Source organism: Pavona decussata, unplaced genomic scaffold (assembly GCF_977016875.1).
Source record: "Pavona decussata unplaced genomic scaffold, jaPavDecu1.1 SCAFFOLD_61, whole genome shotgun sequence".
Taxonomy (NCBI): domain Eukaryota; kingdom Metazoa; phylum Cnidaria; class Anthozoa; order Scleractinia; family Agariciidae; genus Pavona; species Pavona decussata.
In genome coordinates, this window is record NW_028145482.1 from 4,399,527 (window position 1) to 4,426,730 (window position 27,204).

General features: G+C 37.8%; 3 protein-coding genes across 6 annotated transcripts in view; 2 read left to right on the top strand and 1 right to left on the bottom strand.

Annotated features, from left to right (window-relative positions):
* The first annotated feature begins 685 nt into the window (after positions 1-685).
* Positions 686-14,983, top strand: LOC146479222 (tetratricopeptide repeat protein 28-like). Of its 3 annotated transcripts, none has more exons than XM_085111460.1 (6): positions 686-1,390; positions 3,867-3,947; positions 8,897-8,977; positions 9,666-9,760; positions 10,755-12,693; positions 13,072-14,983. In XM_085111460.1, the coding sequence occupies exons 4-5, from the start codon at positions 9,739-9,741 to the stop codon at positions 12,689-12,691; spliced, it is 1,959 nt and encodes a 652-aa protein (XP_084967586.1). In that variant the 5' UTR covers positions 686-1,390; positions 3,867-3,947; positions 8,897-8,977; positions 9,666-9,738; the 3' UTR covers positions 12,692-12,693; positions 13,072-14,983. The 3 variants fall into 3 exon arrangements, with proteins under 3 accessions (XP_084967586.1, XP_084967588.1, XP_084967587.1); XM_085111462.1 differs by having other exon boundaries at positions 9,697-9,760; XM_085111461.1 differs by lacking the exons at positions 686-1,390; positions 3,867-3,947 and adding an exon at positions 1,905-1,946.
* Positions 14,984-16,169: 1,186 nt separating this feature from the next.
* LOC146479223 (U3 small nucleolar ribonucleoprotein MPP10-like) lies at positions 16,170-21,327 on the bottom strand. The gene is made up of 7 exons (XM_085111459.1): positions 20,407-21,327; positions 19,599-19,872; positions 18,997-19,138; positions 18,497-18,564; positions 17,806-17,943; positions 17,184-17,294; positions 16,170-16,787 (listed from the first exon to the last, which is right to left on the bottom strand). Exons 1-7 carry the CDS (start codon positions 21,303-21,305, stop codon positions 16,305-16,307), a joined length of 2,115 nt encoding a protein of 704 aa, XP_084967585.1. The 5' UTR covers positions 21,306-21,327; the 3' UTR covers positions 16,170-16,304.
* A 32-nt stretch (positions 21,328-21,359) lies between these two features.
* LOC146479224 (uncharacterized) overlaps positions 21,360-27,204 on the top strand; it is a 29,761-nt gene continuing 23,916 nt past the window's right edge. For both annotated transcript variants that reach the window (XM_085111458.1, XM_085111456.1), the window contains exons 1-2: positions 21,360-21,484; positions 24,705-24,863. In XM_085111458.1, the coding sequence (XP_084967584.1) occupies positions 21,397-21,484; positions 24,705-24,863 (247 nt within the window). In that variant the 5' untranslated portion in view covers positions 21,360-21,396. The remainder of the gene's footprint in view (positions 21,485-24,704; positions 24,864-27,204) is intronic.

Here is a 27,204-nt window from a genome sequence, read left to right on the forward strand (position 1 = left end):
CAAAACTGCGAGAAAATTTTCACAGGAGGTGACCGGAAGAAAAAGTAGCTTGCAAAATGATTGGCTAATTTTCCATAAAGGCGTTAGGGGGCGGTACTTGTTTGAGTAGCGAGAATTTCTTTTTTCAAGCGCTGTTTTCTCAAACTTTAATTTTCGCTTGCAGGGGACACTTTCAAGAGTTACAGCTCAACAACGATTTGACCGATTTCAGTAAAATTTGGCCAGATACTAGAAAAATATATAACCAACAAAAATGTGTCGGGGAATTTGGTAATTCTTAAATTTCTTTCCTTGAAAGCCATTTCCGTGCGTTCACTCCGCATGGTTTTCTCGCAGTTTTGAAAATGTTTTGTAACTTTTGAACGAAATCGAATCAAGGAAAACCCCGACACCTTTTTTAAGCTTTTGGGATCCTGACCTGGAGAAAAAAAACAAACTTCCAAAATATAAAAATCGCATTGAGTGGGAACTCTTGAACGACGATCTGGATCTTCCAGTTCCGCCTTTACGAAAAACCTGGGAATTTATTTTCTTGGAAAAGCAATGAAATATTTGAATACCCAGTTCTATAAGCTTTAATTTGATATAGGGTTTTGGGTATCTGTGATGTAACTGAGAGGCGCTATGTCCGTTTAACTGAAGCCACCCCTGAAGGTACACGGTAACCTTAAAGATGATAAAAAATTAGTCAATTAACGAGCGAGAAATTTGACAGTAAAAGAGTTGTAAAAATACTTATATGGAGTATTTATGAAATACGTTGACCTCAAAACAAGTCACATCCTAATCTGCAACAACAGGAACTATTAAACAGTGAATACGCCAAAAGGGCGAAGTAAGTACAACTATAAAACCCTATTTTGTTAAGCTACTGAAAGGCCTCCCGATATAATTTAACAGTTTTACGTTAAAAGGACATTTAATGTGGCTTTTTTAGTTTATGGGCTTGCTGCTTACTTTCTAGCGAAAGTTCCAGATGATATCCGCCATCACTGTTTGTGATATAGGCATGACGCGCGAAAGCCGATAGCGGATGTCATCCAGATCTTCCTGACTACATTTCCAGCAGTTTCCAGTTGTCAGTTTACTTTTTATACTCTATCACAAAACCTTATTACCGGGATGAGTAATTTGCAAATCGCCACTTTTCGATGACTATAGTTGCCATTTTGAAGTACTTATATGTAATAAAATAATTTTAAAGTTTAAGATTAATCACGGTATTATTTTTATAATTATTTGTGACATATGACGTGGTAAACAATGCCCAGCTGTTTCATAATACAGAGCAAGTCCTGTATTTTCAGTTTCTGAGGCAAGAAACCTCAAAACAAGTCTCATCCAAATCTGTAACAACAGGAGCTAACAGTGAATACGCCAAAAGAGCGAAGTAAGTACAACTATAAAACCCTATTTTGTTAAGCTACTGAAAGGCCTCCCGATATAATTTAACAGTTTTACGTTAAAAGGACATTTAATGTGGCTTTTTTAGTTTATGAGCTTGCTGCTTACTTTCTAGCGAAAGTTCCAGATGATATCCACCATCACTGTTTGTGATATAGGCACGACGCGCGAAAGCCGATAGCGGATGTCATCCAGATCTTCCTGACTACATTTCCAGCAGTTTCCAGTTGTCAGTTTACTTTTTATACTCTATCACAAAACCTTATTACCGGGATGAGTAATTTGCAAATCGCCACTTTTCGATGACTGTAGTTGCCATTTTGAAGTACTTAATATATGTAATAAAATAATTTTACATTAAGATTAATCACGGTATTATTTTTATAATTATTTGTGACATATGACGTGGTAAACAATGCCCAGCTGTTTCATAATACAGAGCAAGTCCTGAATTTTCAGTTTTTAAGGCAAGAAACCTCAAAACAAGTCTCATCCAAATCTGTAACAACAGGAGCTAACAGTGAATACTCCCAAAGAGCGAAGTAAGTACAACTATAAAACCTTATTTTGTTACGCTACAGAATGGCCTCCCGATATACTTTAACAGTTTTACATTATAGAAGGACATTGAATGTGGCTCGTTTTAGTTTATAGGACTGCTGCTTACTTTCTAGTAAAATAACTTTAGCTAATATTGCCGTTTACCGAGAAAGGAGGAAAGAAGAAAACACTACGTAACGTGATGCAGAAACTTATTCAGGCTAACACTGAAATCCTTCCAGTGCCATTTCAATGAGATCATAAAATCTTGGCAGTTGTTGCAGTAACTACCAAAATCCTAGCTGATAATTTTACGCAATTTTTCTCATATTTTCTTAGAGGAAAACGAAAAGAAATAGTTCTCCAGTGTTACGAAAATTTGAGCAGATTTTCTAAAAGCCATACAGACAGACATCAATATTTATAAGAACATTATTAATGTAATTCAGTTCTTCTAGCTGTGTTGTTTATTTTTTGCCACCTCTGCCGTTAGGGTCAGTCTGCCGTCTATATTTTGCATTCGAACGGATATCCAACGAAATGAACCATGGCATGGCCCTCACTATAACCTCGTATCATTTAATTTTGCCTTCATACACACGTATTTATAAATACAATATTTTGTGTGTGTGTTTGTGATCTTTTGTTGTTTCAAGTGTGTGTATACTTTTTGGTTTCCTCTTGGTTTGTTTGTTTTTCTAATTGCCTAGCTTTTTGGACTCCATAAAGGGACTAGGCCCTTGTTTTACACTTTATTTAAATTGCGTCATATAATGAAAAAATGATCCCCTTTGCCAGAAAAATCACCTTAGTAAGTTTACCAGGTTAAGTTATGTTTCATTGCGAAGTAACCAGGCTGTGACCTGTCAGAGGTCTCCTAAATTGTATTAAATGTCTCTAATTCTCAGATGGCGTCCCTCAAATCCATACAAAGTTTCTAAATTTTTTTTCGAATTTTGAAAGCCTTCTACATGGTAGCAATTTAACGGCATAATCACAAAATTGGTAAAATGACTTATTTTAATGTGATCTTTTCTTGTGATGGACTTCAATTTCTGATTAAATGAAAAGTTAAAAATTCATCCCCAGTTTCCGTTTGAACTTCGGAACGGGCAATTACTCGATCATGCTAAGCAATAAACTTATGACAACTTTCTGACTCATTCAGCTTGTTAAGTTTCTAAAGATATTTTGGATATCGTGATGTAGCACGTAAACTGACAACTGGAAACTGAAACACACCCAGAAAGTTCCGCATAACATCCGCCATCACTGGTTGTGATTTAAAGGGGAAGTATCACGCAAACTTGCTGTCATTTCAAAACCCGAAAATGTTTGTCTGTCAGCAGAAACAACGAAATAATTGTCAAGTTTGTTATACGTTATCACCCCAGTACAATAAAACTGTCGATTAGTGCCCCTGGCCAGAGACAGAGTAGGCCAGTCTGGATTAAAACGTGAAGAATGTTAGGCTAATATTTTTCAAGTTCTCGCATTTTTGTTTCCAAAATGCGCTAGAACAGATCACGAGTCGTTCCTTTCAAGAATTAAGTTGATTTCTTTCCTCTCGTCATTCTAAAATTATTTGACAGCTGATTGAAGGTCTTATTTCATCTTTTCTAACAAAAGATATAAAAAAAACCATGAAAATTCCCTTTAATAACGAAAGATGGCAGATATCATCCAAATCTTCCTGAGTATGTTTTGAGCAGTTTCCAATTGTCAGTTTACGTTAATATTCTATCACATAACCTTAACTATTACCTGGATAAGTAACTTGCAATCCTCCTCCTCCATCCTCCTTGATGACTGCAGTTGGCATTTCTTTTAAATTTTACGTTTTAATTAATGACGGTATTATTGTTATATTTAGTTGTGATATGTGACGTTGTAAATACTGAACAACTGTCCTGGATTTTCAGTTTTCAAGGCGAGAAACTTTGAAGCAAGTCACTCCTTTACCATCAACAACAGCGAATATTTAATAAGACCAACTGTGCGAGGTAGGTACAACTATATAACTTTATTTTATTGGTCTCAGTTTACTGAATGGCCTATATAATTTTAGGGCCACCCAGTGAGAACATTTATTAAGCAAATTACTTAAAATGTTGTCTCCTGTGTTCCCTGGTCATTTTATGTCCTTCTTTTAATATACTGAAAGCTAATCAGGTTTGCTTAAGCTAAAATATAAGTTGCAGAAAGTTTTTTGAAACGGAATCTTATTTAGTGCCGAATCTGCGAGCTTTTGCATTGCTGGCTTAGTTTACGAGAATGCTAGCTGACCATATTCCGTATTTTTGTCGTTGATCATCCGAAAACAAAAGGAATTAGTTTTCCAGTGAAAAGAAAAACATTGAGCTGACATTTTGCCAAAGAAACTGCTTTAGATTCTTTAAAACTAAATTCTGAGGCGATTTAATTACGGCCTTCTGAACTGAGATTATGAACCGATGGGTATCCTTAGCTTGTTAGTTTTAAAGTCAGCCGTGATTTGGGTCGTTCAGTACAGTTTGGAAAAGCTTGAAAAAGAACTCGGCTCTCGCGGTTGTTTTTTTCTTTTTTTTTTTTTTTCCTAATAATATCTTTGCACTTTCACCGAACTAGTCTCAGTTGTCACAATAAACAATTTTACAGATGAAGCCATGTAAATGACTGAGTCAGTGGTCGCTTTAGAAAGCGTCTAACTAGGGTTGTTTTTCCTTTACACTCTTCCATTTTTTGTTTGTTCCATGTGCTATGATGTTGCAATTATTTAAGCCGCTTATTGCAGATGTTATATTTGTGCCCTTTTAAATACATTTTTGTGTAAGCTGACAGACATTGTCTGTTCAGATACTAGTTTATAGCTGAAATTTTACAGTGCGACGCACCTTGCCGTGGCCACCCAACAAACTTTTTTTTACAAGTTAGACACGCAAATTAGATTAACGGTCACGCCTCCTTGCAAAGTCCAACAGGCAAGTGACGCAACAACGAATTATTGAAAACATGTCGCTTTGTATATTATGGCTACTGGCTTGCAAAACAAAAACCTTTTTCGGAGGAAGAGAAGCGACGACCGGAAATACGTCCGCTGTTCGCAGGCTACGTTAAGGCGCGTTTCACTGTAACCGTTGCAAAAATTTGCTAGCAGTGGTTGCAGTTTTTACCAAAATACAAGCTGATGTTTTTTCGCAATTTAAACGACAAACTAGCTCCTTCGAAAACGTAAGGAGATAATTTGTTCAGTGTTACGAAACTATGAGCAGATTTTCTTCAGACCAAACGAACAGATAATGGTGTAATTAATAATATTCAAGTTCTTCTAGTCATGTTGTATAATTTTTCTTCGCCTCTACCGTTAGGATCAGTCTGCCGTTTATATTTTGCATTCGAATAGGCATCCACCGAAATGAACCATGGGGTTGCCTTCACTATAACCTCGTATAATTTACTTTTGCCTTCAAACAGTTCATTCACACGTATTTATGAATACAATTTTGTTTTGCGTTCGTTGTTTTTTTCGTTTCAAGTGCGCGTATACTTTTTCGTTTCCTGTTGTTTTGGTTTGTTTGTTTTCTCTAATTGCCTTCAGTTCCGACGTTCATAAAGGGACTGGGCCCTAGTTTACACATTGTTCAAATTACTTCATATGAATTGCCAGAAAGATCACATTAGTAAGTTTACCAGGCTAAGTCATGTTTCCTTGCGTAGTAACTAGGCTGTGACCTGTCAGAGGTCGCCCAAATTCCATACAAAGTTCGCCAAATCCATATAAAGACTGTAATTTTTCCGGTTTTTGAAAGCCTACATGGTTGCAATCTAGCGACAGAATGACCAACTTGGCAAACTAACCAATTTTAATCAGTATAATCTTTCCTGTGATGAAGATCAATTTGCTGATTAATGAAAAGTTAAAAACTCGTCCCCAGTCAAAATCCATTTGAACTTCGGAACGGGCAATAACTCGATCATTCTAAGCAATAAACTTATGACAACTTTCTGACTCATTCAGCTTGTTAAGCTTCTAAAGATATTTTGGATATCGTGATGTAGCACGTAAACTGACAACTGGAAACTGAAACACACCCAGAAAGTTCCGCATAACATCCGCCATCACTGGTTGTGATTAAAAGGGGAAGTATCACGCAAACTTGCTGTCATTTCAAAACCCGAAAATGTTTGTCTGTCAGCAGAAACAACGAAATAATTGTCAAGTTTGTTATACGTTATCACCCCAGTACAATAAAACTGTCGATTAGTGCCCCTGGCCAGAGACAGAGTAGGCCAGTCTGGATTAAAACGTGAAGAATGTTAGGCTAATATTTTTCAAGTTCTCGCATTTTTGTTTCCAAAATGCGCTAGAACAGATCACGAGTCGTTCCTTTCAAGAATTAAGTTGATTTCTTTCCTCTCGTCATTCTAAAATTATTTGACAGCTGATTGAAGGTCTTATTTCATCTTTTCTAACAAAAGATATAAAAAAAACCATGAAAATTCCCTTTAATAACGAAAGATGGCAGATATCATCCAAATCTTCCTGAGTATGTTTTGAGCAGTTTCCAATTGTCAGTTTACGTTAATATTCTATAACATAACCTTAACTATTACCTGGATAAGTAACTTGCAATCCTCCAATTTTTGATGACTGCAGTTGGCATTTGTTTTAAATTGTACGTTTTAATTAATGACGGTATTATTGTTATGTTTAGTTGTGATATGTGACGTTGTAAATACTGAACAACTGCCCTGGGTTTTCAGTTTTCAAGGCGAGAAACTTTGAAGTAAGTCACTCCTTTACCATCAACAACAGCGAATATTTAATAAGACCAACGGTGCGAGGTAGGTACAACTATATAACTTTATTTTGTTTGTCTGAGTTTACTGAACGGCTTATATAATTTCACGGCCACCCAGTGAGAACATTTATTAAGCAAATTACTTAAAATGTTGTCTCCTGTGTTCCCTGGTAATTTTATGTCCTTCTTTTAATATACTGAAAGCTAATCAGGTTTGCTTAAGCTAAAATATAAGTCGCAGAAAGTTTTTTGAAACGGAATCTTATTTAGTGCCGAATCTACGAGCTTTTGCATTGCTGGCTTAGTTTACGAGAATGCTAGCTGACCATATTCCGTATTTTTGTCGTTGATCATCCGAAAACAAAAGGAATTAGTTTTCCAGTGAAAAGAAAAACATTGAGCTGACATTTTGCCAAAGAAACTGCTTTAGATTCTTTAAAACTAAATTCTGAGGCGATTTAATTACGGCCTTCTGAACTGAGATTATGAACCGATGGGTATCCTTACCTTGTTATTTTTAAAGTCAGCCGTGATTTGGGTCGTTCAGTACAGTTTGGAAAAGCTTGAAAATGAACTCGGCTCTCGCGGTTGTTTTTTCTTTTTTTTTTTTTTCCCCCTAATAATATCTTTGCACTTTCACCGAACTAGTCTCAGTTGTCACAATAAACAATTTTACAGATGAAGCCATGTAAATGACTGATTCAGTGGTCGTTTTAGAAAGCGTCTAACTAGGGTTGTTTTTCCTTTCACCACTCTTCCATTTTTTGTTTGTTCCATGTACTATGATGTTGCAATTATTTAAGCCGCCTATGGCAGATGTATGCATGTTTGTGTAAGCTGACACACATTGTCTGTTCAGATACGGAAATACGTCCGCTGTTCGCAGGCTACGTTAAGGCGCGTTTCACTGTAACCGTTGCAAAAATTTGCTAGCAGTGGTTGCCGTTTTTACCAAAATACAAGCTGTTGTTTTTTCGCAATTTAAATGACAAACTAGCTCCTTCGAAAATGTAAGGAGATAATTTTTTCAGTGTTACGAAACTATGAGCAGATTTTCTTCAGACCAAACGAACAGATAATGGTGTAATTAATAATATTCAAGTTCTTCTAGTCATGTTGTATAATTTTTCTTCGCCTCTACCGTTAGGATCAGTCTGCCGTTTATATTTTGCATTCGAATAGGCATCCACCGAAATGAACCATGGGGTTGCCTTCACTATAACCTCGTATAATTTACTTTTGCCTTCAAACAGTTCATTCACACGTATTTATGAATACAATTTTGTTTTGCGTTCGTTGTTTTTTTCGTTTCAAGTGCGCGTATACTTTTTCGTTTCCTGTTGTTTTGGTTTGTTTGTTTTCTCTAATTGCCTTCAGTTCCGACGTTCATAAAGGGACTGGGCCCTAGTTTACACATTGTTCAAATTACTTCATATGAATTGCCAGAAAGATCACATTAGTAAGTTTACCAGGCTAAGTCATGTTTCCTTGCGTAGTAACTAGGCTGTGACCTGTCAGAGGTCGCCCAAATTCCATACAAAGTTCGCCAAATCCATATAAAGACTGTAATTTTTCCGGTTTTTGAAAGCCTACATGGTTGCAATCTAGCGACAGAATGACCAACTTGGCAAACTAACCAATTTTAATCAGTATAATCTTTCCTGTGATGAAGATCAATTTGCTGATTAATGAAAAGTTAAAAACTCGTCCCCAGTCAAAATCCATTTGAACTTCGGAACGGGCAATAACTCGATCATTCTAAGCAATAAACTTATGACAACTTTCTGACTCATTCAGCTTGTTAAGCTTCTAAAGATATTTTGGATATCGTGATGTAGCACGTAAACTGACAACTGGAAACTGAAACACACCCAGAAAGTTCCGCATAACATCCGCCATCACTGGCTGTGATTTAATAAAGAAAGATGGCGGATGTCATCCAAATCTTCCTGAGTATGTTTCCAGCAGTTTCCACTTGTCAGTTTACGTTAATATTCTATCCCATAGCTCTATAACCTGAACGAGAAATTTGCAATCCACCACTTTTTGATGACTGTAGTTGGCATTTTGTAGTGCTTATATGCAATAAAATATTTTAAACTTTAAGTTTTAAATCACGGTATTGCATGTTGTCATAATTTTTACATATCACAACTGTCCTGGATTTTCAGTTTTCAAGGCGAGAAACTTTGAAGCAAGTCACTCCTTTACCATCAACAACAGTGAATATTTAATAAGACCAACGGTGCGAGGTAGGTACAACTATATAACCTTATTTTGTTTGTCTCAGGTTACTGAATCGCCTATATAATTTCAGGGCCACCCAGTGAGAACATTTATTAAGCAAATTACTTAAAATGTTGTCTCCTGTGTTCCCTGGTCATTTTTTGTCCTTTTTAATATATTGGTATAAGCTAATTAGGGTTTGCTTTAACTGAAATTTAAGTTGCAAAAAGTTTTGGAGACGGAGTCTTCTTTAGTCCTGAATCTACGAGCTTTTGCGTTGCTGGCTTTACAAAAACAAAAGGAATTAGGTTTTCAGTGAAACGAAAAACTTTGAGCTGACATTTTACCAAAGAAAGTGATTTTGATTTTCTTTAAAACTAAATTCTGAGGAGTTTACGGCTTCTGTAAGAATAGTATGAACCGAAGGGTATCCTTGTAATTAAACAATTTTAATTAGAAGGACTTTTTTTGATATGTTTTTACGACAAACTCCGTAATTTGCTTAGTTGATTGGACCACTGTTTGCTACCTAGTTTTCCTAGTTTTGTATTTTGTATTAGTTGATTTCAAGAAGTATAACTGTTCGGAAGGGAAAATGTTTGGACTATGTTTAAGTTCGGAAGAAAATATTTTTGGACAGTTTCCCTTTTAAACGGAACATTTTTGCGGTTAAAGTATGATGTCGTAAACTATATTCAACTGTTTTGGTTTCAGAGAAAGTCCCCGTTTTCACTCTTTAACTAAGGCAAGACATTTTCAACCAAGAATTCTCTTCCCTTCAACAAAGATGAATACGCCAAAAGAGCGAGGTTAGTAAAGTTAATTAAATAATTAATTGAAGGGGTGCCTGGAAAAAAGCCTTAAGTAACTTCTGATGGATTACTAGATTCTCCTTCCAAATTGCCTTGTATTCTCTTATGAAACAAAAGGAGAATTTCACCTTACATCAAAAATCACTTAGGGCCTTATTCCACACACCCCTACAATTAATTAGCAGGACATTGAGAGCAAATCAAGTTTCAAGTTTATTCACAAATGTTTAACATAAAATTCAAAAACAACACTAACCCGCAAGTAGCTAGAGCTAATCTAGGCGGGTAGTGAGAAGACTAATTTACAAGAATTAATTACAGTTTACAGAAATCTATATGCAATTTGTCAGTGAGCCATACGAACATTGAAAAAAAGAAAGAAAAGAAAATAAGTGAACATATGAAGAAAAGAAATATAAATTGCTATACTCTAAATCCAAATCAGTTAAAAAAAACTTAGTTTATCGTATCGCTGTTTACTTTCTAGTGTAATTTCATTGGTTACAGGTAAAAAGAGAAGAAGGAGATTTGTTAACTGCGAGGATCTTTCTTCTATTTGACATCCTCTGTTAAGTTGCATTATTCTGCAATGTTTGTCGTAAAGTCTCTTTTGTTTCTGTGAAAAAAAATTGCTTTTTCACACAGGAGATTTGGAACAGAAAAATATAGCCCTTTTTTGATGGCATTTTCCTTAATCATGAAACAAAACGAAGCTACATTAAATAAGTATCTTAATTCTGTTTAATACGTGATAACCAAAACATGTGCCAAATGAAAACGTTGAAAGAGGTCAGTATAAAAGAACCTACCATGAACAAAGAACTCCTCTTATGAACTCCAAATTACTCTCTTTGTATTGAACTGCGGAACAAGTTAGATTCTTGCTTTATTTCCATTTCCCTCCGTGACAACCAAGTTATTTTGGAATTGCCTTTTAATGTAATAAATAATCAGCACAGTAGTTAAATATATTCTTTGTCCTCATCCTTAGACGAAGATAAGCAAATTGAAAAGGGTGACAAGGCCGGAGAAGCAGCATCTTACGTAACCCTGGGATGTGTGTTTCGGTCTTCCGGCGAATATGTCAAGGCTGAAGAATATCTTCAGAAAGCCCTTCAGATCCAAAGAGAAATTGGTAACAAGGACGGAGAAGCAACATGTTACCTAAACCTGGCAAATGTGTTTAAATCTCTCAGTGAATATGTCAAGCCTGAAGAATATCTTCAGAAAGCACTTCAGATGAAAAGAGAAATTGGTGACAAGGACGGAGAAGCATCATGTTACCTAAATCTGGCAAATGTTTTTAAATCTCTCAGTGAATATGTCAAGGCTGAAGAATATCTTCAGAAAGCACTTCAGATCCAAAGAGAAATTGGTGACAAGGACGGAGAAGCAGCATGTCACGGAATCCTGGGAGATTTGCTCTTTCACACAGATGAACAATTCAAGGCTAAACAAGCGCACGAGAAGGCACTTGCACTGAGTAACGAAATTGGATGCCTTGACCTGCAGCGTGAAAGCCGCCTTTCACTTGCATGGGACACTTTGGGGTTGACTGGACACATAGAAGGAGTTGTTTCGAGTCTCCTTGCAAGCATTGAAAAGTGTGAGAAAATGCGAATGCATTTAAGAAACAATGACCAATACAAAATCTCTTTTATAGACAAGTGCGCTTCTCCATACAAACTCCTCAGAGACCTATTTTTGAAAACTGGGAAATTTAAAGAAGCACTTTGCACGGAAGAGCTCAGCCGGGCCAGAGCCCTGGCAGACTTAATGACAGCTCAATACTCTGTGGAGCAAGAAACACCAGTGAATCCACGGTCGTGGTTTAACCTTGAAAGGACTGAGACCAAAGAAAGTAACTGTTCTTGTTTATACATTTCCTGTCGCGACCATCAATTATTATTCTGGGTTATTAAGCCAGACAAAACCATAGATTTTCGTCTAAAGGACCTCAGTGACCATTTTGGCAACAAAATTGGAGGAATGTCTGTTGATAAAATTTTTGATGACATTTTCCGTTCTGTAGAAGACGATGAAGACGAAAACCAGTATATTGATCCACCGAATCTCTCTCAGTGTTACAAAATGATTATCGGTCCTGTTGCTGATTTACTCGTAGAGCCCGAAATCATCATTGTTCCTGATCGCGTCCTGTACAAAGTTCCATTTTCTGCGTTTAAGGATGAAAATGACAAGTATTTAGCAGAGACTTACAGGATCCGCATTGTTCCTTCTTTGACGACTCTCAGGCTGATTCAGGAGAGTCCAGAGGATTATCACAGTCAGACCGATGTACTGATAGTGGGTGAGCCAAAGGTTGGTGTGGTGTATCACAAGGGACGTCGTGAGAAATTATGCCCATTGCCAGGCGCAAAAGAGGAAGCAGAGATGATTGCACGACTGCTGGAAGTTCAGCCTTTGTTAGGAGAGGACGCAACTAAGGAGGCAGTTCTTCAGCGAATACGTTCAGTAGGTCTGATACATTTCGCTGCTCATGGTGACGCCGAAAGAGGAGAAATCGCTCTTGCCGCTCCACTCTCTTTTGAAGGGATTCCGAGTGAAGAACACTACCTATTAACAATGGCTGAAATTTCACAAGTTCGTCTGAGAGCCAAACTGGTAGTCCTTAGTTGCTCTCACAGTGCACGTGGACAGATTAGATCCGAGGGAGTTGTTGGAATCGCTCGAGCCTTCTTAGGTTCCGGTGCACGTTCCGTATTGGCTGCTCTGTGGGCCTTAGAGGACCTGACAACAAAGCAGTTCATGAGACGTTTCTACGAGCACCTTGTTCGTGGTGAAAGTGCCAGTGAATCTCTTCACCAAACCATGAAATGGATGAGAAGTAACGGCTTTTCAGAAGTAAGACATTGGGCGCCTTTCATGCTGATTGGAGACGACGTGACATTTGATTTTGGAAAGTAAAGGTCAGTTTAAGTCAATAAATTGATATAATAGACTTATAACAATTAGAGAAACTCTAATACGCATTTTAAGAGGTTTATTATTCTTAAATAAACAGGGTGATGGATGGGGAATTCTCCTGTCTGAAGGGAGCCTATTTCTTCTCCTGTGTATTAACATTCACTATATCCCACACTTTATTGGGGAAACAGAGGTTGGTCCAGTAGTAAGAGCTAGAAATTGCCTTTCGTTTTGTGTCACTGAGAACATTGATGGAATCGTTTCTGTAGTATAAGAATGCACTATTTCTGCTGAATCAATAACCCGTACGCGTATTGCTCACGTTAATTAAAAAGTATATAATTGAGCGGCTTGCCTGAAAACATTCTTCTTTTTAACAGGTGCCTTGCCAAGATCGGGGAGGAGCTGGCAATTCGGCAGTTTCGTCTGACTAGAAACCTGATAAAATGGGACAGAGATTCAGCCAACGAAGAACTGAATAAACTATGTGGGTTGAAATTGTCAAAGGATAAAAGCTTAAAGATGGTGCCTACTTTTGTTACTGCGCATACATTCTGCGCATCTTGACATACTCGGGTTTCCTATGGGTGGTGCCTACTATTACAGGGATATTTTTGCCCGGTTTAAAACTATGTGGAGAAAGCAGGACTTAGCAAATGCTCTTGGTATCCAAAAGAAAATTGGGGGTAACCGTGCATTTTTCAGAGAAAATGAAACTTCAATTTGGGAAAAAACGCCATACATGGCTTTGTATTTTACTGTTTTTTAGAATAATTGTTGCTTAATTATCTCTAAAAAATGCGTGCAGTGGTTACGCCCAATTTTCTTTTTGGATTCCAATAACCCCTGCTAAGATCTGTTTTGCCCGTATTGTCATTAACCAAACAAAAATACTTCTTTATTTAGTGGGCACCGTCCTTAAATGTCTTAAATGATGCATCGATTCATGTTTGCAGTTGTTCCTTCTACTTGGTTCCTGTTGATGTTGCTCATCTGCTAATCGATAACAAAAAGGCTTCTGATATCCTAAGTATGCAATGTGCGCGCTTATACTGCTTCGCGTTCCTCTTTTAAGCTCCACTGCCGAGTAAGTGCCCCCACCCACCTTCCCTGAATAAGCACCACACACGGAAGTAAAGACACTAATCAACGCCTTCAAAGCCCCATGGTTCACATGGTTCATGCTCAGCTAAAATGAAATAAAAAAACTAAATATTCTAAGATAAATGAACGAGCGCCACTAACGTGCGATCAAGCCCAATTTCAACAGCGCTCAGTGCCTCTTATTGCTCGCTCGTTCAATTGGGCTTTGAAGTTCTTCGTTTCGCGTTTCCAAAAAAAGCAATGAAAAAGGTAATCTCGTACCCTGCAGATCTCAGTCGGTTCGGGAATGTCGACCGTGGGAGATCTGGGTACGAGATTACCAGGGACCCACGTTGACCGATATGGGTACCCAGGGACTCATGTTAGCCAATATGGGTAACCAGGTACCCATATTGGCAAATATGGGTCTTTGGGTACCTATATTGGCGAATATTGGTGTTTGGCTACCCATAATGGCCAATTCGTTTCCATGGGTGCCTATATTGACCAATACTAGTTGATGTGTGCCCATATTGGCCAATATCGGTCCATGCTTACCAATATATGACAATATTGGTTTATGCGTATCTATGTTGGCCAATATTGGTCCATGGGTACCCATATTGTAGGGTCGACAATTACCAGTATGGGTCACTATTGAGCAATGTTGGCTGCTCGTGAGTGGGTTACTCAGGTATATTAGTAACGGGTGGCTTTTTGCAAACCGTTGTCATGAATTGCTATTTAGCGCGCCCAATATTATCATTTGCACATAGAAAAATTGCAGACACAAATTTATCTCCAATTATAAGCCCAGCCGATTTTGAAACGCAAATTTTCCTCCTATAGTAAGCTCCTCTGTATATAAGCCCCTCAAAAAGGTCATTTGAAAAATGTAAGCCCCTGGGCCTGCGGTATGCTCTAATCAGGATTTATTTTTCGTTGCGTTAATTCCTACGCGTCGTGTTAACTTCTCCTTTTACTGGAACAGTCACAATGGATTTTGAATTGAACAAAAATATTCACTGCTTGATAACCTGGGTATCAGGCTTTTTCTGGTTGCATGGTATTTCAGTAATATTTAAAGACCGTTAAGAGACTCGTGACATAGCTTATGATTTGTGGTAGTATCATTAAGACAAACTATAGCAAGTGAAACTGATCATAAGAAAGCAAATAAATAAATAAGGCATAAAAGATTGAAAGAGATTAGATGGATGCTTCCGCCTCCACCTCCCCTCCCCTTTTGTTAATTGCTCTCTGAGCTTTAGACTAACACAAATAGAAAATGACAGTGGAATCATTAACACATATCAACATACTTTTCCTTAATACGAGACCCCACACGCCATATAGTTTCCTCATAGATTTTCCTTTTACAGTGTGGACAATTACAGTGTAACTTTTGCGATGCGCTGATTGGCAGCAATACTTCAAGAATTAATGTTATTTAGGGCCAAGTACATGAGCCAAATTGACCCCGTACAAAAATCGCGCCGGGATTGGTCTTTTGTTCACACGGAACCTGTTATCGTCGGTACTGGGTATCCGTAGCCAATCAGGTCCGATATTTGGACCTGGAAAAAAGCAGCTTCAAGGCGCCCCTGCGCAAAACTGTTAGAAAATTAATTTTCCACCCAAATAATAGAAGACCTTGACAGTCCAATGGAGGAACATAAAATCCTTGCAGAACATGAGAGGGACAAGCCAGCTGGCGACCTGAGCCCGTCTAACAAGTATATTGCAATCTAAATGCCCGGCGGATGAATAAAAGCCAATCCCGGATATAATTAATTGAATCCCTATTTAGGAACAGCGTGCATATAAAACAGTTTTTGGTCTGGTACTTTCGAGAAACGAGGCCCGGGACCCAATTTCACGTATTTTTCATTTAATTGCTGACCTCTGGGGACGAGAAACTCCAGAAACTGTGAGGAGACTGGTACGAGTGAGGGATTGTGGAATCGTTTGGGAAGACGTATGGACACCGCGCCGACGAATAAGTGCATTTTTAGCCATTTTCTGGGGAGAAACGAAGCTCTTGTTAAATAGTTGTCACCCAAAAGAGTATTTCCTATACAACTGACCTCCGAGAAAAGCACTTATTCATCGCTGCAATTTCCATTCCTCAACCAAACGATCCAATAATCCCTGACTCGAACCAGTCTCCCCGTAGTAGTTTCTGAAGTGGGAAATGGAGGCAATGAAAGTTCTTGCTTTTGTATCTCTTTTAATTCCCGAATGTCGTACGTCTTCACTCGCCAGAGCATGAGCCTTTACATGTACCTCAAATGCACTATCGTATACCTGTAGTGACTGATACATCGTAGCTATGACGACATGTTTTCGTAAACTGCTAGTGCATAAATGAAACCAGCCAGTGGTGGCAAATTCGTCCGACATTTTCTATGCGGTAACTCCCGATTTGGTTTTAGATAGAAACCCTCGCTAGGAAAACAATCCGCATGACTACCTGGAATATCTCACGATTCTCAATTTCAGAAGTTCAAAATCGTGATAAGTTCAATCATCAGAGTTTCAATTGAGTCACTTTTACCGCGGACTTCTCTCTCTTTTTCTTTGTGTCCTTCTTTGCTCTAACTTGATCCCTGACCTCGTCTTGAAGACGAGAGAAGAAAGCTGAAGATGATTTCACGGTTTTGCCATTTCCCTCATCTTTCAACAAAGACATGTTTTTCGAAGTTTTGCTCTCTTTTTCCAATTTCTGTAGCGCTGCCTTTTTCGAATACTTGTTTCCAAGTCCTGGGTTAAGCTTTTCTACGAGTTTTCTCCTCTTTTCTTTTTCCACAGCTCGCTCGTGCTGCCTTCGTTTCTTTGCTCGTCGTTCTCTCTTTCTATCGGTGTCCGTTTGTTCTGTAGTTCCTTTCTGTTCTTTGTTTTTCTCGTGAACTTCCTCGGGAGCCAACATCATGGCGTCGCTTACAGTTACTGGGGCGACTTCTTCAACAGATATCACAGGCACATTGCTTACAATTTTGAGCTCTGGTTTGGGCTGAAATGAAACACGATTTCGTGTCAGTGATATAATATTAAACATTTTCCGTGTTCTGTAGAGTTATTTTTACGGATAACTAGGAACTAACCGCTTTGGAAACAGGAGCTGTGAATTAACGAGTACCCTTCACAACCTGCTGTTTTCCAAAAACTTGAATGAAAATAATAAAGCCTTTAGTTATTAATTAAACCTCTACTGGATCTGCTGCCAGAAGTGATTTCACCGTTAAAAAAAATACACGCATTGTCCTGTGCAGAGTTGGAGGGGGATTTGTTTACTAAGAACTTAGTGCAAGGTGCAGCACAACAAAAGAGTTTTGCCTACACTATCAACGTCAATGAGCACATTCCACGTGACTCCTCGCTGAGTTTCGGCGCAGAGAAGAGCACTTACCGGTTTTGGAGTAAAATGAAAGTTGGACAAGGCATCAAGCTTGGTGAATAATTTGGTCATCAATTCCTTGATTTCTTCATGCTCTTCATTGTCCTTCTCTTCAGCCTCTACCTGCAACATACGGTCAAAAGAGTTCATCCTCAAATATTTATTTTATGCTGGTGAACTTACCAAATTTATGTCTGTTACAGGAAGGTACTGTGCAAGGAAAAAAACCAGAACGTCTAAAAGATCGCCAGGAGTACTTTCCCCAAGGCATCATTTGTTGTACAATAATTGAAAATTGAAATTTGAGAAAGAAGTGAAAGTCTTAAAGAGATATTTAGTGCCAGACTACAACTGTGGTCACTAGTCTTTAGACTTTAAAGTCTTGCACTCCCCTCTCCCCTTATGATTTCAATCATTGTGTCTGTTGTAAATTTGTTTCAACCACCATCAACATCATCTGGGGAGGAAGGGAGGGAGCCTCCAACAGTTAAGGACAACAAGACCAGCAATCTTCTTCCAGCATCAATATATGGCCACATTACAAAAGAATACAATAATTTTTTTTTTCTGTGCAGTTTTGCAAAGTATCCCCCCCCGCCAAATTGCCAGGATCAACAGCAAGAATTTACTGTACCTGTGTTTGTTTGAGGTACTCTTGTTCATAGATCTGACTGAGGCTTAATTTGCTTTTTTCTTGGTCCAGTGGTATCTTTTTCTTGTACTCATATGGCTCTGTAACTGGCTTGACTTTACGTTCCACATCATCCCACGCCTGTTAATGTAAAATACAATCATCAACAAATGTTACGGATAAAGGAAGCTACGGCATTAAAAGATGCTGCAGAAAACCTCAATACGCGAAAGAGCACAATTAACTGGGTGAGAGTTTTTGAGTCTGAACTGGTGTGATGAAAATGGCCTTGAGAAAAACCCTGAGACAGTTCGTCCTGAGCAGTTGGATAAAGTACTCAAGTGATTTTTTGCCTGCGTGTGTAAACAAGATGGAACCGGCCATGATTGTGGGGATAATTTGTCACTCATGATATTAAAAGGTAACCAAATGGTATACTCGTGAAATTAGGAAATAATTTCACTTGTGTTTTGTCAAAATTCTGATAATTTCCCTCACCTTCCTGAAGGCTTGGGAAATTATTAGAATTTTGGCAAAGCGCGCATGAAATTATTTCCTAATTTCATTCGTCACCATTTGATTACATAATATACTAATTCAACATTACCAGGTAAATAAGAAAAATAGTTGAAGAGGCCACTGCAAAAGTCTCCTAAGTGACGTTTACTTCCTGAAGATAACAGTAATCAATTACCTCATCTTTGATCCTTTGCTTCACTATGTCCTCCAGGTCTTTAGTAGTTTCCTCTGTTATGTCCGGAGCTGTGGCAAATTAAATTGCAAATCACTAACAAGAACTTGAAGGAAATCTTAAAATAACAGCAAAATCAATACCATAAAGATTTGACTGTGTCATTCAACAATTTTCTAAAAATCACATTTGTTGGTCACCTAAAGCCCCCTTAGCCTATAGAGTGTTTTCACATGACGTCACGGCGGCCATGTTGGTGTCCCAAAACAAAGAAATGGCGGCCATGTTGGTGTCCCAAACTAAACCTCGGGGAATTGAACTACATTTTTATGCAAATACTTTCTTTTGTTTCAGTAAACCAATATGGCTGGTAGTCACGTGAATGAAAACACTCTATTAAAGTAATGTTTTATCAGCCTTGAATACTTAGTCTTGAAACATTCTAACTCCAACATACAACAAATAACGCGATACTTACGTGTACTATCAGAAAATATTCTTACCAGCAGTGGTTGTGTGATCAAAGCTGACATCTTCTTCCAGCAAACTGTTGATTGGTCTTACATTGCCACCTGCCTCCCCAGACATCTGCCAGGATTTGGGAGCTAAGTTCACCTTTTCAAGCTTCTCGATTTTCTTCTTCAGCTGAAAGAGAAATACCAGATATTAAGTTTTGATATAAATTCAGTATTCAACTAGATCTATAAACTGATGAAAAAAAAAAATGTTTGTAACAAACATAAGCTTGAATTTGAAGCCTTTCTGTATTGGCAGTATAATGTTATGTCCAAGGGCTGATTATCATCATTATTTTTTATAATTCCATCTACTGGATGTACTGTATCATGGTCAGAGAAGAGGATGGAACGGCAAAAACAACAGGCAGTGGGGGGGGGGGGGGGGGACATTAGAAATTACTGTATAAGGTCATGGTTTAATTTATTTCAATTATTTATTACGGATCAATTCAATCTTCAATGTGTTGATTCATATACCATTTTTTCCTAAAGAATTGAAAAAAATAATTTAAGACATTCCCCACAACACATCACATATTGTCCAACCATGTGGCAGCAGTCCCTGTACATTATGTACACCTAATTACCTTCTGTTGTTTCTTCTCGAAATTAGAAATTGTTTTTTCTTCATCACTGTCCATTTCAGCCTCACTGCTAGCAACAGCTTGATCATCCTCTGTATCTTCTTCTTCGTCAGCTGATATCTCCTCATCGTCTTCATTTTCATCTTCATCTTTGCTTTCATTTTCACTTCCTTGATTTCCACTTGGTTCTCCATCAGGAGGATCAAAGAAGTCAGCGTACTTCATTTGTCCAGGTGATTTTCCTTTCCTTTTGCCTTTTCTTGCCGACGCACTTTTCCTATTCATATGCACAGGTCAGGGATAAATTAAAAGAATGGATTAGTGCCCTGTTAACTACAGCATCACATAGGCTGCACTCACGGGGGGCAGCTGTTTGCTTCTTTTAGCACTTTAACAATGACTCAGATCTAATTACTTCTATTACAGTCAATTCATGTCACGCATGACCAGTATTTCAGAGAATGAAATGAATATTCAAATTTCTCTTTGTAATGTCCCACATGTGAATGGAATGTTGAACATTTCTCTTGAAATCTTTCCGAAAAAGACGCATTAACAGAAAAAAAAGATTCAAAATACTTGGGAAACTATTGTTATTCTTGAAATACTTAATACTGTAATGTAAAGAAAAATTCATAGCTTTACACCGTCAATAAACTAGGGAAATTTCTACGGGGAACTCTGAAATCTTGTTGGCGATGTCCAAAGCTGACATGTAAATTTCAAAGCTCCATTCAAATTTCAAAAATACCGGTCACGCGTGATGTGGATTGACTGTAAAATACTAATATCCGTAGGCTAAGATGTACACCTTCCAAGAAGTGACTCTGTTGCACCAACGGCTTTATTCCAGTCCTCGTCATCCTCATCATCATCATCATCTGCATTGTTATCACCGCCAATATCCACAAAGTAATCGACAAGTTCACTTTCACTCTCATCGCTGTCATCATCATCATTATCATCTTCCTTTTGCCCCTTCTTTTTATGCTCTCTTTCAAATTTTCTGTCCTCTTTGTCTAAAAACTGAAGCATGTCTGAAAGTCTAAAGAAAGTATCATCCACTTGAGACTTTTTTGCTGAAGGCTTTTGTTTCTTGTTATCTTTACTAGCAATACTTCTTTTCCTTTTATCGAGATTATCGTCATCACTCTCATCACCACCACCATCATCGTCAGCATCGTCATAATCATCACCATCTGCTTCATCGTCACTATTATCTTCATGACATGATTCCTTGTCAACACTATCACTTTCTGATTCACTTCCCGTTGCATTCCTTAAAAATCCATTGGATTTTTCTCCAACGATTTTATCTTCACTGTTCTTTAAGCGTTGTGACTCATTTCCTTCCACTTCGTTGCTCCTTGCTGACAAAAGCGAAAGCTTTTCAGCGTTTTGTTTTACACTTTTAACGTCTACTTTTCCGTTATGCAACAAAGAAGTATTCTGCAGTTCGATTTCTTGCCATATTTGTTCCACATCAAAACCTTCCACCAAGAGCTCTTGTAACGGACACGTGCTTGCTAGAGAGCGACTACTATTTGGTTCGTCTTTCTTGCAGAAATCAAATATTTGCTTGACTGCAATGACATTATCCTTCTCCAGAGAAGAAGGAGGTTTCAGGTACGATTCTGGGTGATCGGAAGCGCTTTCGAGCTGCGAAAGTAAAGACACGAGGGAAGCCACTTCGTTGTTATCGTCCGCCATGTTGGTTTGGAAATTGTGCTAGTTCCAGTCCTTCTCCAGCGGTTTGGTAGTGAGAGACCTGGTTCGAGTGCTGTCATTTCTTCATTTCCTAATGGCGGATGCGGATTCCGACGGCCACGAATTAACATTTTCAGAGCAAAAGAATCCTAAAAGAGAGGCTTTACAAGGGAAAAGGAAAGGTATAGATTATTTGGTGGCATTATTTTTTCTTTAGGTAGCTATTCTATACGTGAAAAGACGTCCTTTACTGCTTTAATTTTGCTGATTGCTCGATCAATTCAGCTTAGCTTGACTCGTCGCACCCTTTGGCACGCTGATTTTCGATTCAAACAGCGAGCCAAATTAATTGTCTTGTTTGATGGAGACACCTTTAGGCCTCCAGACGGAGATCAAAATGTCTTCCACTATAGTTTCCGGTATATCATCGATAACTTGGTTTAGTAATGTCTATTTTCACTTGAATTAAAAGGTTTGACCTGAGTGGAAAAACGTACTTGCATGCGTTGAACAAGCCGGAAGGCTTGCATACATATCTTTGATACTGGTTTAGAGTATTCTAAGTACGTTTATAAAGTGAGGTGTGTGGTGATTTCTTTCATGAAAGATTTTTTTTGCTATGGCTTCTAAGAAGACAGTTTTTTAGGGAGAAAAACAAGCACAAAACAAGACGTAATTTTGCGTTAACAGTTAATTTAAATTAAAAATTTTCCGGCAACGCGCTTACACCGTAATCGATTTCTCAAAACCAGCCGCTTCGTTCGTTATGTCAATATTTGTCAAAACATAAACTTGAAGTAATCCTTGTGCCAAAGCGATGAATAAACTATAGCAATAAAACCTTTCTATTTCACGTACGAACAGTTGTCTAGGGATATCATAAAAACCTACACTAAGTTAACTTTTGTAAACTGTCTTGTGTGCCTGTCTTTTAAAAATAGCCACAAATTTACATTTTTGGTTAAAACGAAACACCGCGTCTTGTGTTTTGTTTTGGTTTTAGAAGTGAAATTTTTATTATCAGTCTTAAATTGTGATTAACATATGATATTATCATTTCTGTACGGCACAACCTCCTCTACTTGGAAGAATGGTGAGATTGACCCGACAATAATAATTATTGTTAGGTCAAAGAATTATTCTTGAGGGTGCGTTATTGACCAAACGTGAGGTCAAGATGGCTGGATATTGGCCAAGTTCTTTTTTTTTTATGTTTTCGTCGAGGTCCATAAAAATGCAAAAAAAAAGAACAAGGCCAATATCCAGCCATCTTGACCGAACAAGCTTGGCCAATAAAAGATTTAGTATAAGGCTTTACCTTCAAGTTAAAATTCCAAAACCAAAACAAAACAGAACATGAAACTGTTCTGCTTGGAAAGGAATTCTTCGCAGCCGGCCGGTGTAAGATTTATTTTCAGTGTACTTTTGGATTAACATGTAATCATGGAAAACAGGGAATCCTAGCTTTATAATGGCTTAAAGGGAATATACAATTACTGAGTACGAAAAATTTAGATTTTTGCAAGTGCGGGAAGATTTTAATAGGTTCCAGCAAACTCGCCATTTTTGCACGATGGCGTAAATAACAAACATTTTCATCCAGTTTTCGGCCTCCAATCAATAATTCTTGAATCAAACAATACATTTTAAAAATATATGTAAACATTAGTTGAAAAATAGAGCGGGTAAATCAGAAAACTGGGTGAAACTTTTTGTAAGATTTTGTTGTTCACAATGAGCAAGACGCAGCTGAATTAAAACCGTGAGCTTCTTCGGCAAACTTGAGAAAAACACTTTTCTGAACTGCTCTAAACACTTAACACAACTTTCACTATCCTATGATTTAGATAGTCATTGCAAACCTAGAGAACTAATCAATTTAGTACTTGACTTGAGACAATAAGTTTTAGAAAGTCAATCTATCTAAGATAAGCTTACTAGACCCAGAGCAACTAACCGATTCAACTGAAACAAAATTTTCACTACACCAGGATGGTTCCATTCCCTTTCCTTTCCTTTAGGTAAATGTTGAGAGTTTACGGAACATTTTAGTAGGCGTTTCTCCCTAGAGCAACGAGAAAATTGAAGTAAAGATTGCATTGTTGCTCGAGATTAAACTTTTGTTGCCAAGTGGACGGGCAACGGGTAATCTTGAGAGGACAAGATAGGTCAATCTTGCCCGCTCAGATAGCCAATCACAGTGCAGGATTTGACTCATCTTGCCCGCTCGCGAAGCCAGCCATTTAATAAATAGGCTTAATATAAACCTGTTCAACATCTTTTCCTTCATTATGATAATGTGGGGGGGGGGGGGGGGTGGAGACACAGGGTTTATTTACAAATTGGCTTCTGGGCTCCGTAAGGCATTTTTGAATTTCTTTTTTCATGAAAAGGAACCCAAGAGGTTTCAACTTCTTACAAATTGCTGGTGTAAAATTAGTATATTTTGAGATATGGTTGGAAACTTTTGTAAGTACAGAGATGAAAACTAAATTTCAAGAGCACTCGCCAGCCAGGAGAATGACCCTCAGAAAGCAGTCACTGGCCTGGACCTGTGATCACTCACCCGAGAGAAAATTCTCACCATGTCAACTGTTTGGTAGCCAAGGGTGGCCAACTGTGCTACATTATACAACTGCGAATGGAGCTTCAATATTTTAAAACATCCAAGAAACTAAGTACCACATGTCAATGAGAAGACAACTACAGTAATTTGTATTATTTTACTGGCAAGGTTTTCCATCATGTATTCAACTGTGATCTACTCCTTCTGTGAAAAATCTTCCAGATGTATCCTAAGCATTGTTGCCTTTTTTTTGACATTAAAATAACAGCAGGCTGTTGTTAAGAAACAATATATAAGATACATCTTAACTAAGGAGGGCTTTCGTGAATCTGGCGCCTGGGTAACTTATCCAGTCGCATTTTTGAGCATGTTATAGAAAGTGGTAATTTTATTAACTTATTTTATTTATTTACCATGTAAGTCCAAATTCAATACTGAATATACAGGACTGCGCTAATAACTTAAAGTAATAATAATAATTATTAAAAACTGGATCATTGTTAAATGCAATTCCAGGGTTTTGATTGGCTTAGCGGCTATGGTATATGAGCCATTATACCATGCTCGAGAAGTAGCGACCATAAATTGTTTTCTGGTTGCTCTTGAAAAGGAAAGCAGCAAGGCCTACCAATATTACTTGATTGTTTTTAATAAAACAATTATTCCACTCGCATTTGTTGGATATGAGATGAATATAGCCAACTCAGCACAATGCGCCTTGTTGGCTATCTATCATCTCATATCCAACGTGTGCTTGTGGAATAATACAAACTGTGAACTAATAAATTGTAGAGATAGCTCTAGCGATTTTAATACCCATTCTGGAATCTTTCCAGGAAAACATGCTACAGGGGAGAAAGAAGGGTTAAACAAAAGAGGCATGAGTAAGCCTGGAAGGGCTGTTGTGTTGTCTGGAACAAGTACAGAGCCACCATACAGTGATGTGCCGGTGGATCTATCGTCAGATGATAAAGATTTAGTCATGGAGTACTCAGGTAAAGCTAATTTAATTTGTACTGCTTCATAGTTTGTCCAACAGTGAAGGGAGGTGTCTCATTCCAGGATGAGTTTTCTTTCTCTTACTGTTTACATGTGCATCATAAAAAAGTGAAAATGAGTTTGCCCTTAGGTGATTAGCCCATTTTCAGCACAGGAGAAAATTTCATGCGATGGCAAGCATGAGAAATCCACATTTTGTAGTATTTAATTTTTTTTAAGTTACTTTTTAAACATGTTTTTCTTTTCTTTGGTTACCGTAAATGATCTAATAAACGCCCCCTCTCTTATGAACGCCTCCTATCTAATTAACGCCCCGCTAAGCTGACAAGTTTGTATTAAACGTCCCCCTTCCCTGAAAACCACGCATAAACTAGAAGCAGATGTACAATACAATCAATCAATTTATTTGCGTTGTTACTTAATTAACACCGGTGTGCGAGTTGTGTCTTGCTCAATTTCCAGTTCAAAGCAAGGATAGCACTCTTTAATGTTCTTGATCTCTGTGCTTAGGATACCAACAATTTTCTTTTGGCTTGTCCTAGCATTGTAGCATCCTGGAATTACTTCACATTTGACTTGATGGTCTGCTAAAGCTCTGTCATTTAGGTTATTATAATACCGTATTTAGGTTACCATGTTACAGTTATCAGAATAAACGCCTCTTATCTTTTAAATGCCCCCCTCGGACCCTACAAATTCAATAAACGCCCCCGGCGTTTATTAGATCATTTATGGTATTGTAATTTTGGAAGCTTGGAGATACTGACATGTATGCTATCTGTTTGAATCCAAGCTCAAATGAAGTCTCTGTCCACGTTTATTGGGAGAGTGGGTATTCATTTAATTCAGACCTGTAAAGATGACTTAATTTCTGGAGTAATCAAGTGGCTTGTTGTGGTTTTTTTTCTTTTTTCAATAGATACACTGAGGTATTTATTCATTAGTAAATATGGTAAACACAAATATCATCTTTATTTTTAAATCCTAGCAAAATATGTTTCTTTGCATTTTGTCACAGAAATTTTTGCAGCTGGGTAAAATTTTCCAGTTTATCTTGGAAGCTTTATAAGTGATTGCAGTGTAAAATCATCTTGGTGGTCTTATAAGCGTTTTCTTATTTCCTGATAGAAATTTAAACTAGAACAAGCTTCACCTATGAGCACTGTTTTATGGTGTTAATTGCGTTCGACGTAGGAAGAACGCTTCCTATATTATACGGATTTGAGTTGAGATTTTATGGGACTTGTCGTGGATGGGTTGAAGGATCTTGGGACGCACTTTAATGCTTTAATAGGGATACTCCTAAAATGGTGTACACTATGCTAGGAGACGCACATGTGGCATCCCCCGCAGATTTGTTTGCAGGGGCGGATGACATCACAAAGAGAGAGAGCCTGGAATCAAGATTGGCTTGGGCTTGTTTGGTGACATCAAATGCACTCTCTAATCTACGATTATTACTAGTATATTACCTTGATGACTTGAGATGCAGTGTGTTGCTAAGCAACTCCACACATGTTCTGTGAATACCAGCAGATATAACACATCTTTTAATTCAAAGTGTTTCTTACAAATTGGAATGATGCGTATCTGTTTAAACATGACTGTCTAAAGCTAGCAGCAGTCAGTCAAATGTTAGGACTGGATTCAAAGCATGAAATTATATGCAAAGGTTTACAAGTTCAGCTATGGTGAGCTCTTCGGCTCCCACTTTTCATGTCAATTTGACTTTTTTCATTTTCTATTTGGCTTTTAAACAAATGTCATTTAGTGTCATATGCTGATGCTGATTGGTCTTTGAGATAGTCTGTCCTTCATTTTATGTTTTGTCAGTTTCTTGTGGTTAGAACTGAGAGGCACTGCCTGGGAACTATCAAGAAGGAAAGGGTTACACAATTCAATAAATGCTGGGAACTATGCAGCAACTTTACACTGATTTAAGTGTGTACATGTACGATATTGGGGTTGTGAAGTATTCATGTAGCCAAACTATTGGCTATTGTTCTTCTGACTGTTGATTATTTGTTAAAAATGTGGCTTGTTTCTGAAGAGCAGAAACCTTTTGTTATAGGTGAGAAACATTTCTTTTGTTTCAAGCTTGCTGCTGGATTAAATCTATCACTTTTCTCAAACAAAGTGATAAGCTTGCTTTTGCATTCAAAACAAACAGCATGGATTGGAATTTCAATACACTTTGTCCCAGAACTTGGGCTAAATATATGGAAACAGTCTGTACATCTTGTTAGAATTTAACCTAAAAGGCTTTGAAAGAACACTGTACAACTTTACAAATAAAAAAAAAATTGAAAGCCATCAGAATGGACAAAACATTCAGGG

What these genes read in the sequence shown, in the direction of transcription:
- LOC146479222 (XM_085111460.1), top strand. Translation starts at nt 9,739, where the DNA reads ATGAATACGCCAAAAGAGCGAG. An exon ending in GAATACGCCAAAAGAGCGAG is followed by an intron (nt 9,761 to 10,754) that starts GTTAGTAAAGTT and finishes CCTCATCCTTAG; the next exon opens with ACGAAGATAAGCAAATTGAA.
- LOC146479223 (XM_085111459.1), bottom strand. Translation starts at nt 21,305, where the DNA reads ATGGCGGACGATAACAACGAAGTGGCTTCCCTCGTGTCTTTACTTTCG. An exon ending in TCGAGAAGAAACAACAGAAG is followed by an intron (nt 19,139 to 19,598) that starts GTAATTAGGTGT and finishes TTTCTCTTTCAG; the next exon opens with CTGAAGAAGAAAATCGAGAA. An exon ending in TGATCACACAACCACTGCTG is followed by an intron (nt 18,565 to 18,996) that starts GTAAGAATATTT and finishes AATTTGCCACAG; the next exon opens with CTCCGGACATAACAGAGGAA.